Source organism: Phasianus colchicus, chromosome 10 (assembly GCF_987193195.1).
Source record: "Phasianus colchicus chromosome 10, bPhaCol1.hap1.1, whole genome shotgun sequence".
NCBI lineage: Eukaryota > Metazoa > Chordata > Aves > Galliformes > Phasianidae > Phasianus > Phasianus colchicus.
This window is the reverse complement of record NC_143445.1, coordinates 3444804-3457239: the sequence shown is the minus strand read 5'-3', so window position 1 is coordinate 3457239 and position 12436 is coordinate 3444804. Positions and strand designations below refer to the sequence as shown.

General features: G+C 42.1%; 1 protein-coding gene across 2 annotated transcripts in view; it reads left to right on the top strand.

Annotated features, from left to right (window-relative positions):
* The first annotated feature begins 2331 nt into the window (after window positions 1–2331).
* MYO7B (myosin VIIB) overlaps window positions 2332–12436 on the top strand; it is a 45670-nt gene continuing 35565 nt past the window's right edge. For both annotated transcript variants that reach the window (XM_090146983.1, XM_090146982.1), the window contains exons 1-12: window positions 2332–2851; window positions 3959–4072; window positions 5288–5440; window positions 6445–6629; window positions 7425–7546; window positions 8040–8182; window positions 8273–8386; window positions 8848–9001; window positions 9856–9932; window positions 10254–10373; window positions 10593–10735; window positions 12210–12420. In XM_090146983.1, coding sequence (XP_090003109.1) covers window positions 2834–2851; window positions 3959–4072; window positions 5288–5440; window positions 6445–6629; window positions 7425–7546; window positions 8040–8182; window positions 8273–8386; window positions 8848–9001; window positions 9856–9932; window positions 10254–10373; window positions 10593–10735; window positions 12210–12420 — 1554 coding nt within the window. In that variant the 5' untranslated portion in view covers window positions 2332–2833. The remainder of the gene's footprint in view (window positions 2852–3958; window positions 4073–5287; window positions 5441–6444; window positions 6630–7424; window positions 7547–8039; window positions 8183–8272; window positions 8387–8847; window positions 9002–9855; window positions 9933–10253; window positions 10374–10592; window positions 10736–12209; window positions 12421–12436) is intronic.

The following is a 12436-nucleotide window of genomic DNA, read 5'->3' as shown; positions in this document are numbered from 1 at the left end:
TACAAAAGTTTATTGAAACATGAAGAAGAAAACAATGTCATCTCCAAACTTCATTTCATTACGTGTATTTTAATGATGGTTTTTCAGGAGCATGAATTTCCAAAATCAAAGTGGTGGCTTAAAACACTTTTCTAGTAATTTAAAGAAAGGGAAAAATTATAAATTGCTCCATAGCTCCAGAACAAAATGGAGATAGAAGATTAAATGGCTGAAAATACTGTCAGAAAAATAATGAAACTTGCGTAGCTCTCATAAAATGTGTGCATAGTATTGCACAGAATTGTAAATAGTTGTTATAAATTTCATCCATAAGTTTTTAAAGCCTTTACAAGTGATAAAGAGAAGAAATCTCATGGGTTTCATTGAAATGATTTATGAATTTTCCCATCAGTCACTTTCGATGACTATTTGTATAGCAAAGGAAAAAAAACAAAACAAAACAAAACAACTTCCAACTCAGTTAATTCATGGTTTCCTTGCTTTTCTCAAGCTTTCCAGAGAACCTGTCCAAAATCTAGACAAGTTTAATTTGGGGTCAGAACAAAATAATTGCTCTACATGCAGAGAAAATAAGACCTTTGAATTTGAGTGTTGAGATAAAATTGGAGCAGGTGTTCCAGATCATGGACCTGCCTAGAATAAGTACCAGAAATCAGTTCCTTGTCCTGTCGTGTCCACTTGTCTTGTGAAATGCTTTACAGGAGCTTTGCCATCAGATGGGAATGTACAGAAGGGATGTATATATCCAGTGTCTTCACTGAGATCTTCCAAGCAGGAAGTTGTAAAATTCGCTTCAGATGCATGCTAAGGAAATGACAGTGATAATAGACCAAAAGAGAGTAGAAATGGAATTATTTAGTCCAAGGTTAGCATTTTGTGGAACATTTTGCTTATTGCAAGTGTTTCATTAGGAACTTTGAGTTGAACCCTGGGTGTGTGGTAGAGGAAGAGATCCTGTATAGAGATGAAAGGAGCAGAGTGGGCCGTGCAGCTGTTGGAAGGCTGTGATGTGTGGTTGTGGGGACCTGGGCGCACAGCAGCCACTCAATCACAGATTATTCTACCACCTTATGTGCAGGAAAGATTCTTGCTAGCAGGAAGAGAGAACAGGGAAAAATAAACCTTACCTTTTGGTCGGGAGATGGACCTACCTCACTTTGCAGTGAGCTGGAGCCAACAGCAACAAGCAGAAGAAGAAAGGATAAATGAAATGAAATTGTTATTAGGTATATGCTGCAGTTCTGTGGCTGTACCCATGCTGTTCCTCAAGTTCCAGCAGGAGGGACTCCACTCTGTGACTCACTGCTTAGCACAGGATCAGCAGACATGACATCACCCAGCTTATGCTTAATAGAGTCATATGTATCCTTAAGGTGTGTGCTCTGCTACAGAGGAGTGCTTCCCAATCTGTGATATAGAATCGTAGAATCACCAAAGTTGGAAAAGACCTCCAAGATCATCCAATCCAACTGTCCCCCTGTCACCAATATTTCCCATTAAACCATATCCCTTAGCACAACATTTAAATGTTTCTTGAACATCTCCAGGGTGGTGACTCCACCACCTCCCTGGGCAGCCCATTCCAGCACCTGACCTCTCTTTTGGAGAATAAACTTTTCCTAATATACTGAAGAGTGAGGGAATATGCCATCCTCAAGTTATTGCAAAGAGTTTTCAGCAGTAATTGGGGTTTTATTCAGTACTGTCTGCACAGTGGAAGTTTGAAAGACAGTTCACCATTAGCAACCACTAAAATCATATGGTCATCTTTTATGTTTTAATTCGTTCCTCAGTGTCCTTTGTGTGAACTGTGTAGGTCTGCACATGAGTGGGGAGAGAGAACTCAGGTTTTTAAATGCAGTCTATTTTTTAGAGTTTATTCTCAGCTGAAACCTTTCACACTGCAAACTTTAGAAGTGAACTTTGTGAAGAGTCTTGACCAGCAATTTCCCCAACATAGTAAAAGGTCTTCATGCTGTAACAAGAATGGGAGCCAGCAAACCACAGTCCTGGAGTCGCTCCCCAAATCCAGCCCCTGTAGCCTATGGGTGAGGAAGCAGCTACTAAAGATTTTGGTTCCCTGGTTGTTCTAAGGAACACAGCCTAAACAGTATCACCCCTTAAGCAAAGCAGTGGTATAGACTTCTGGCCACTGGATATTTCACTATTCTTTTTAATAATGAGCTTCTAGTTTTATTGTGGTTCCCTCCAGTTCCTCATTTTGCTGCCCATTCCTTCAGGGCAACCGCTCTTGGTCCAACCAAGGACAGTTAATTGTAGATGTTATTTTCTAAATGGCAGAATGTTTAAGCTGGGATTCTCTGAGGGATCCAAGAAGCTTAGGAGAGCATGAATTAACCATGTCACTGGGCCAGCCACTTACAAGAACTGAACTGCTGGTTCAGCAGGCCAAAGTAACTCTGTTGTGCAACGGATCACATTGCATTGTGGGGTCTTTTGATTTGTGATCTAAACTTGCAGTTCAGGCAGTAAACATGCCTGATGCGTGACTGAGGGAATTATGCACATTGACTTCTTAGTGGTTGCAAGCATCTCTGGGCTGATAGAGCTCAGAGCAGACCACCAAACCAGATCTGCAGATTTTTACTTTGAGTAGATAATGTAATTGTTTCTAGAGTTGGTGTAGTTTATTATGATGTATTTCATTTTAGTGCAATCAATAAGCAGCATGACTTTAAGGCATTTTGCTGTTACTCTTTTCAAGAAAGTGTCTTCACTCCATTGCCTATTCTAATGAAAGCCTGAACCTTTTTCTGACCTAATATTGTGTTGTTCTTGGGACTGCAGGTTGCATACAGTGATCTGAGACATAATGGTCATTTTCAGAAAGGTAAGTCCAATCCTTTGCTATGATTTACTGATTCAGCCTGAGGCCTGAAGAGGAGAAAAAGACTTTAACATCCTTATTCATCTCAAAAGAAAAGCAGAAATAACCCGTTTTCAAAAAATATAAGATAGCAGTCCATACTGAAAATGCAAAAGCACCATGCCTTGTTGGGCTAGTGCTGGTGACCTCTGTCACAAGGTGTGGCACTGAAAGTGCAGATTACCTCTGTAGTTTTATTCAGTGCAAATCAGAGCACTTTAACGTTCTTTGTAACCTTATGTGACATTTACAGATGTTTACACTGCAGTCATTTGGTTTTAAATAGAAGTCCTTTAACTATTTTAGGAGGAAAAATAAATAATTTTTCAGTAAAAAACTTGAAACTTTGACAGTAATGCTGTGGTGAGAATGCAATAAAATAAATAAAATGTTTGTTGTATACAATAAGGCATAAGCCAATTCATACCCACTGAAGACCCAGCCTACAGCTTTGTTCCATTTTCATTCTAGCAATTGCAGTAAATTTTTGTTTCAACTTGAATTAGTGTCTGGAGCAAGAGAAGGTACTCTTGAGGTCTGGGAGTACTAACAGGGCAGTAGTTCAGGCAACATCAAGGTGGTACTCATTCCTAGGAAAGGTCAGCCACAGCTCACACCTTTCCTCCAGCAGAGGACAGCAGAGCAACTCAGTCTGTTCATCCTTTTTTCACCTGGTAATGTCTTTGTTTTCAAGCATCTCATCTGAAAGAATACCGAAGCTAATGTGAGGACACCAAGGCACCTTGTTAGCATTCACTGTACACCCCACAGCCTCTGGGAGGTAGTGGAGCTGTACAGTCACTGTCCTTGTAAAAGCTTTTAAGTCATTTCCTCTTGTAGGGCAACTGGACCCGATGACTTGACCAAAGTATGTTCTATGGTAGATGTGGAGCTAAGGTCTCAATGCTCTAACCATCAGATTGTACTGCCTGCAAACAGTAAGAACTTGTCCAGTTAAACAGTGCAGAAACAATCAAAGCAATAGAAAATTAAGACCAAGAAATGTATGCATGTGAACTACACGGCATCTAGTATGTCATTTTACTTGACACTGGATTTTCTTCTTCCCAGGGTGATCACGTGTGGCTGGAAGCTCATCCAAACAGTGAATTTAACGTCCCTATTGGGGCAGTTGTGAAGGACTCTGACTCAGGACGGATCCTGCTGGAGGATGATGAAGGCAAGGTGGGCTACCCTATAACTTTCAGCAAATGATGAACATAAAAGTAGAAAGTACAGAAGAAAGACCATACTGGGTCAGACTGAAGCTCCATCTAGACAGTCTGACTTTGATAATGGCTGATAGAATAAATTGAAAGAAATAATATAAAAATAATAATATAAGAATAGGGTGATACTTCCCTAGTATGCAGAGATCCCAACGGTATGAAGATTTAGAGCTTCCTGAGGCAGCAGTTATCAGCAGGTAGCTAAAAGCAGGCAATAGACAAGCTCCAATCCCAAAATTTGATAAAATCATGATCCCACTAAAGGCAGTTGGACTGCAGTGTTATCCCTACTTCGAACATGTTCTGGAAGAACTGCACTGTGAACATAGGTGATGTCAGGCTTCCCACATCTCTCACCTGAACCTTTAGGTGGGAATCAGGAGAGCATAACCTCTCCTACTGTAAGGGCAAGCAAGTCCAACACCACCTGATGAGATTGGATGTATACAAGTCCATGGGGACACCCTCTGCTCTGCCCTCGTGAGGCCCCATCTGTAGGACTGCATCCAGGCCTGTGGTGCCCAGCACAGGAAGGATGCAGAGCTGTTGGAGCAGGTCCAGAGGTGGGCCACGAAAATCATCAGATGGCTGGAGCACCTCTCCTATGAAGATAGGGTGAGAGAACTGGGCTTGTTCAGCCTGGAGAAGAGAAGGCTCTGGGAGATCTCATTGAGCTTTCCAGTACTTAAAAGGGAGCTTATAATCAGGGGGAATGGTTTTAATTAAAGAAGGGAAAATTTAGATTAGATGTTAGGGGAAAACTTTTTACTCACAGGGTGGTGAGGCCCCAGCACAGGCTTCCCAGAGAAGTTGTGGATGCTCCAGCCCTGGAGTACACCAAGGCCAGGCTGAGTGGGGCCCTGGGCACCCTGATCTGGTGGGGACAACCCTGCCTACAGCTGGGGTTGGAAGTGAATGATCTTTAAGGTCCCTTCCAACCCAAGTCATTCTGTGATTCTGTGATGTCTGGAACCCAAATGAATGGCTTTGTCTAGGGTTTTAAATCATCTGGTTCTGTGGAGCAGCACACCTCTTGATTTCAGTCAGCTGTTTGTTAGAGTATGCTGCATTTAATGTGAACTCGAAATCATTCTGGTCTAACATGTCAGTCTTCTTTATTTGCCTCTAAGTAACAGCATAACCCATTAAAATGCTGCCTTTCCTTTTTCAGGAGCACTGGATCACAGCTCGGAACATGCACATGGTTCGCCCAATGGACCCTTCCACTGCCCAAGGGGTGGAAGACATGATCCGCCTTGGGGATCTCCACGAAGCAGGCATGGTGCATAACCTCCTCATCCGCCACCAGCAGCACAAAATCTATGTGAGTGCCAGTGTTACTGGAATGGTACTTTTAGGAATGACCTCTCATGCACCTTTAGAAGAGTGACTTAAGTAGCCTCCTAACTTCCTTTCATGCATAGGGCCCTCCAATTCCTTTACTGACTGAGAGTGCCAAGGAGGCATATTTTTTCTCTTCCTCCATCCAAGTAATTTGGCTGTGAAAAAAGGATTTAATATTAGTCTCTGAAATTGCAGAGATATGCAAAAGTAGTGACCCTGCTCACTTTCTCCTAGAGTGATCATTTCCAGCAGCAACTGACATTTAGCTAAATCCAGTCCATATTACTGAGTGCACATGCTGCTACTACTTGCAGCTGTGACTCTGGATCAGTTTAACCAGTATGCAGTGACATTATTTGGATCCAATCCAAGTCACTGTTTATTTAATTTAATGTAACAAAACAGGTAAAGAATAGATCTGCATATTTAGGACATTTGGTTTCACTTCCTGTCCATTACAGATTTAATCTGTGAGTTTGAACAATCTGACAGTTTCAGGTTTCTTGTTCCTTAGTTCCTAGTTTGCAATATGATAATAACATTTCAGCTTTTTCACACGTCATGTCCCATGTTATATACACTTCGTACAGGAAAGGAGCTGTCTCTTACAATACAAACATGGTGATGTTCAGTGTAATGAAGCAGTGATTTTGATACATGCTGTAGTGACAACTACCAAGAGGTGCATACAGAACCATTACATTAGATTCCAGCAATCTGCCGTTGTGTCATGTACTTCTTGAACAATACAATTTCCAAGTACTTGACACTCTCCTTCATTTCAGTGGGGCTGTTTTTTATAAATACTAAATAAGTGTATAAATAGCACAACCGTAACATTGCCCAACTCATGGTAAGGAACCAGGCTTTTGGATCTCTCAGGTTTCTCACCTGAGTCTGCTTAGATCTACTCTGTGAATGCCTTTGGTTGTACTGTTGGTTGTGGGTTTGCTGCTGGAGGTAATGCTCATAACTGTTTTCCAGACTTACACAGGATCTATCTTGGTAGCAGTGAATCCATACCAGCTGCTGCCTCTCTACACAGTCGATCTTATCAGGCTGTACTGCAACAAGAGGATTGGAGAGCTGCCACCTCATGTCTTTGCCATTGCAGACAACTGTTACTTCAATATGAAGAGGAATAAGAGAGATCAGTGCTGTGTGATCAGGTAATTGTACTCATGATGCGTGGCAGACACCAAGTCTGGCATGCTTTTGGGGGATTTTTGCAGACACAGGAGACCTTTCAAATGGAAAGTCACAGATTAAGACTAGAGGCAACAGCAAGGAAATGTTCTCTTCCCTGCTACTTCTTTTTTTTTTTTTGGTCAGGGCTACAAAAGCTGGAACAAAAGCAAGAGATATCTGAAGTCTGTTGTTTTCCCCTAGACTCTGAATGTGATGACATATTCTATACATATGTGTCTGTGTGATGTTGGACTGCATTTTACCTTGGGAACAGGATACTTGTGTTTCTTATATTTTCTGAAAACTGAGATTTCCTGAAGAAACACTGTCTCTGCTAATATCAAGATGGAAGAAACTACAGTATAAACACATGACATGTATCCATATTATGCCAGTCATCAGTAGAGAGAGCAGAGAGTCTCACTGCAGTGTGATTATGGTACATCACCTGAGTTGCCTCAGCTAAGACTAACACTGAAAATCTGATAATGCTTTAAAGAAAAGCAAGTAGTGATTTAATTTTTTACTGGCACAGAATGTGTTCCGTGGATTTGCTCATTTTTAATCAAAGGGAGAATTTAGTCCTCAACCTTAGGCTAAAAAACACTTTACACTTTAGCAGATAAGGTGTTGAAAAGCTAGAATTGTATAGCCATCAATGAAAGACAACCTGATCTTCACAGCATAAAGTAGGATTTCACCTTGGTCTATCATTTGCCTCTCTAGCCAAAAAAAAGAAGAAAGCAAACCCTTAATGATCTCATTTCTTATTGCAGTGGAGAATCTGGAGCTGGGAAAACTGAAAGCACTAAGCTAATACTACAGTTTTTGGCAGCTGTCAGTGGCCAGCATTCCTGGATAGAGCAGCAAATCCTAGAGGCCAACCCCATTCTGGAAGGTGGGTTATTTAGCAAAAAAAAATCAATTTACCACACTTATCACAAGATTTTTGTCTCAGGGTAAAAATTCAGGAGCAGACCCTCAAACAACTGTATTTGCATAACATAGCTAAAAACCCTGAAGCATAGGTGATGTAGGGTAGCAGTTCTCTAGTCTTTTTTGCTGGGTCTTCATGAGGTCCAGAGCAGTTCTCATGATGCAGGAGAAGGTGCCATTGTAGCAGTACCTCAGAACTGCATGGAGCACAAGGGTCATAAGAGACATAGAGCATATTCAGATCACCTGATGTCTTTTAGGGCCCAGCTATCTGGATGCACACAATATGCCTGCCTGTCACTTCAGAAGGAAGTCAGCTCAGATATTCTTTAGTGCATGTCAGTGTTTGGTGTACAACATGCAAAATACCAAGAGAAAAATGGAAGCACATCAAAAATAGACTTGATGTTCATTAACTGCAGTAATCAAGATCCTGTCTGTCCTTCTCCCATCAGCTTTTGGAAATGCCAAGACAATTCGAAATGACAATTCAAGCCGCTTTGGTAAATACATTGATATCTACTTCAACCACAGTGGTGTGATAGAAGGAGCCCGGATAGAACAGTTTCTTCTGGAAAAGTCCCGAGTTTGCCGGCAGGTGAGGCCGCTTGCAGACATCCATTCTGCCTGCTCCTGTGCTAGAAACCTGTACCAACAAGGCTATATTGGCCTCTTTCTTTCTTTCTAGGCTCCAGAGGAGAGGAACTATCACATCTTCTATTGCATGCTGATGGGGATGAATCTGGAGCAGAAAAAGATGCTGAATCTGGGCACTGCCTCAGAGTACACTTATCTCACTATGGTAACTATCTCCATTATCCCTCTGTCATTTGTTTTCTCCAGCAACCAGTACCATCACTAGGAGCTGCAGATGGGTGTACCATCAGTCCTTTCCTTAGAATACCAATAGCAGTAACACAAGTTCTGTGAGTCTCAGTTTCAGAGGCTTACTGTAATGTCCATCTGTCCACCACAGGGGCAGCATGTGGCAGTTCAAAGCTTTCTGTCCAACTCAGCCTTAAGAAACATTAAAGGGCATCATAAAGCACAATGGAAATATCCTCCACTTTCACAGGCGCTCAGACTTTTAGGTGAATGCAAGGGATCTAATGCCAGGGAGAAAGCTAATTAAGTATGTATACCTTAGGTGATAATGAGTAAGCAGAAACAGTGCCAAGAATCCTTGTCCTTATGCCTGAGTTTATGTGATCTGAAGAGAAATCAGAAAAGATTCTCTTTACCTGTGAATGTGGTTTCTTGCAGGGCAACTGCACATCCTGTGACAGCCGGAACGACGCCAAGGAGTATGCCCACATCCGCTCGGCGATGAAGATCCTCATGTTCTCAGACTCTGAGCACTGGGACATCAGCAAACTTCTGGCTGCTATCCTGCATCTGGGGAATGTGGAGTTCGAAGGTAAACTCAGCATTGCCTCTGCTTGGTCTCTCCTCAGACTTGATGTTAAAGGCCTAGAGGTGTTTCTGCTTCCAGCTGTAAGGATTAGGTTGTGCTTCTCTGCTCAGTATAAATAGTTAGGTGGACAAGATTGGTGGGGCAGGCAATTAAGCACCATTTCACACTGGGTAATGTTTTGAAAAACACCCATCTTATTATTTTGTCACACTGGGATTTCCTTGGTTATAAATAGACCCTTATCACACTATCTGAATCACCAGACAATATAATGCCATGCTGCATTTGCTGACTGTAGTGCTGTGTAAGTCAGAGGACAGAGGAGCAACTGAGTCATGCTTTCTGTGGAGATGATAGCTGTCATTGTCCTGCTGGGTACTGTGAACACTCAGCTGCATAAATGCAGCTCTGATAAGGCAGACAGTCTGATAACACCCATCAGTAGGACAGCAGGAGCTTTCATATTTTAGAAGAGGACTCATCTCTGTGTGATGCAGTGGTGCCAGGTGGTTTTTTTGGGGTAATGCTGGCTGCTAAAATGAGGTATCTCCTATATGAAGGAAGGTTGTTATCTAGGCAACCTTTTTTGTCTACATTTCCCACCAGCTAGATACAAGACAAGAAATGTTTTCAGAAAAAAATCTGAAGTCAGTGGAGTTGTGGGGACCCTATATGTGCCAGGATCCCTAGGTAAAATTAGAACCTTCCTTAGTAAAATCTTCAAACGCAGGAGCTTCATCAGACAAATTACTACTTTGCCACATTCCTGGAGATACAAGCTTACAGAAATATGGCTGCACAGCTCCCAACCACAACAGAAATGATTAACCATGGAAATGACTGTTTTCTCATTCCAGCGGCTGTGTATGACAACTTGGACTGCTCTGATGTGATGGATTCACCACACTTTTCAATTGCGACCAAACTGCTTGAGGTAATAAACTCTCATCTTTTCCTACTTGTTCCTTTCTTCATCCATGCTCCTTGAGCACACTGACAAAGCATGTCTCTGTGGAGCATTTCTGTAGTGAAGCACATAGACGGGGCATTTCCTGTTCTTTCTGCTGATATTCAAGTGCTGCTATTGCAGATATCTTTCTGAGCCAGCAGATCCTTCAGTCTTGGGTTGCAGAATGCTGTCATGAGTGCTGCTGGACAAGCAGTTTGTCACAGCCCTCCTTCCTGAGACAGACTTTCTTTTCTGGATCTCTTTTCTCTACCTGGAATGACGAAGTTGCCATGACTGTTCTTCCAGGTGGACTACAGTGAACTTCAGAACAGCCTCACAAACCTCTCCATCATTGTCCGAGGAGAAAGTGTGTCCAGGCCCCTGAATGTGGCCCAAGCTGCAGATGGGAGGGATGCCTTTGTGAAGGTACTGGTTCTTACATCTGCTCTGTTTAAAGACTGGGGATGCTTTCAGAGCTGTCTGTCTTACCAGTTAAAGGGCCTTATGTGATAAATGTGCACCCAGAGCACCTGGTTCCCTCTTGGTCTTCTGGCGTAATTTGACATCATTGTTTCAACACAACAGGAAGCAGAGAGATTTGTCCAAAGACTGTAATGATGAGCTCTCACTTTAATTTCTCCCCAGGGTATATATGGACGGATTTTCCTCTGGATAGTGAACAAGATCAACTCAGCCATTTTTAACCCAACTTCTCAGAAGCCTAAAAATACACGTCAGTCCATTGGGTTGTTGGATATTTTTGGGTTTGAAAACTTTAGCAACAACAGGTAAGAGGCTCAGGATTCATTTGCACTGGGGTGCTGAAAAGCAGTTGATGTAAATGGAAAAAATGAAAAAAAAAAACCCAAGCAAATTTCCTTCCATTATTATTGTCATTCCCAGAGAAGCAGTGAAATTTCCATCACTAAGTTTCCCCAGTGACAATCTAACACAAATACCATTTTTCTTTAGTCTTGGTCACATTTCTGCTTTCTCCTTCAGCTTTCAGTGTGGTGCAGCCATTGCACATGTCTATTCCAGAACCCCAGGAATTTGCTCAGGGAAGATGTCTATGAAGCTGCTATGAGCAGGCAGCCATGAAGAGCAGATACATGTTCCCCTTGTTCCATAGCATTTTAACAAGACTTCTTGGGATGCTTCTGTACACAGCAAAAAGGAGACTGTGTTTTGATTCCCATTTCAGCTATGCTTCTGTTTTGCTCAGTGTTCCCCTGTCACTCTTTGGGGACTACTTAATTTCTCTGCTTCGAAGGACAGGTCAGCAAAAAACTGGTCTGTATACACTGTCCTACTGTTACCTCTTGTACTGGTGTTTTCAGTCCCAGAGCACCATTTCTATACGCCCTTCTCTACAGAGGCAGCAGTTCTCTGTTTTATGGTACCATATCATCAGTACTCCACAAACCATCACATACAGTCTGGAGGCTACAAACCTTTGGGACCAGAGTAAGGAAACTTTCTCCATCATGGGGCACTGTTGACATGTGAGCAGTGTTGAGGCTGGTATGCTACAGGCAGTGAAGTATGTAGTAAATGACTGTGACAAACTGTGTAATTTGTGTCACTCCATTTCCCTCCACCTTTGTCAACTCCTCCTTGATAAATCAATTAAAATGTTCCACTTTTTTCATTCTTTCTAAATTCCACATGGCAACCTTTTACAATCCATTGCAACAGATGCATCCTACTTGCATTCAGCAAGATAATATTCCTCACTGACTTTTAGAACATAAGCTGTTCAGCCCATCCACATTTTTAATGTTCTTTCCTATTATTTTATGCTATCCCCAAAGGCTGCAGTCCACATGGGGCCTCACTGGCACACATTGTGCCACAGCAATTACCAGGTAATGAAACTCACATGCAGTGTTAAGGACTAACTGATAAAAGAAGTGGTAATGCCATTGCAAGTAAAAACAGATTATACACTCACCCAGACATGCTATTTTCACAGTTATGTGTTCCCCCTTCTCTCTAGAGTTCCTTGAAACAGATCATTCCTTGCTTAACCAGCAACACTCAGTCAACAGTTGGCTCATTTCTGCTCATCTTTATTAGAGCAGGAAATGCATCTTTTATGTTCCTAAGACAACATGCAGTGGTGGTGATCATTAACATGGAATATAACAGTAATTTATCTGGAAAAGTATTAAATATGGACAATAAACAAATGCCATAGAGCAGTGCAGCACTGCCCAGGGTCCAGGAATGACCATGGGTTCCCATCTTGTCCCCTTACAGCTTTGAGCAGCTCTGCATTAACATTGCAAATGAACACCTTCAGCAGTTCTTTGTGCACCATGTCTTCAAGCTGGAGCAAGAGGAATACCTTGCAGAGCACATTACCTGGAATAACATTGACTTCACTGACAACCGCCAGGCTCTGGAGGTCATTGCACTCAAACCCATGAATATCATCTCCCTCATTGATGAGGAGAGCAAGTTCCCAAAGGTAACTTTCTGGTTTC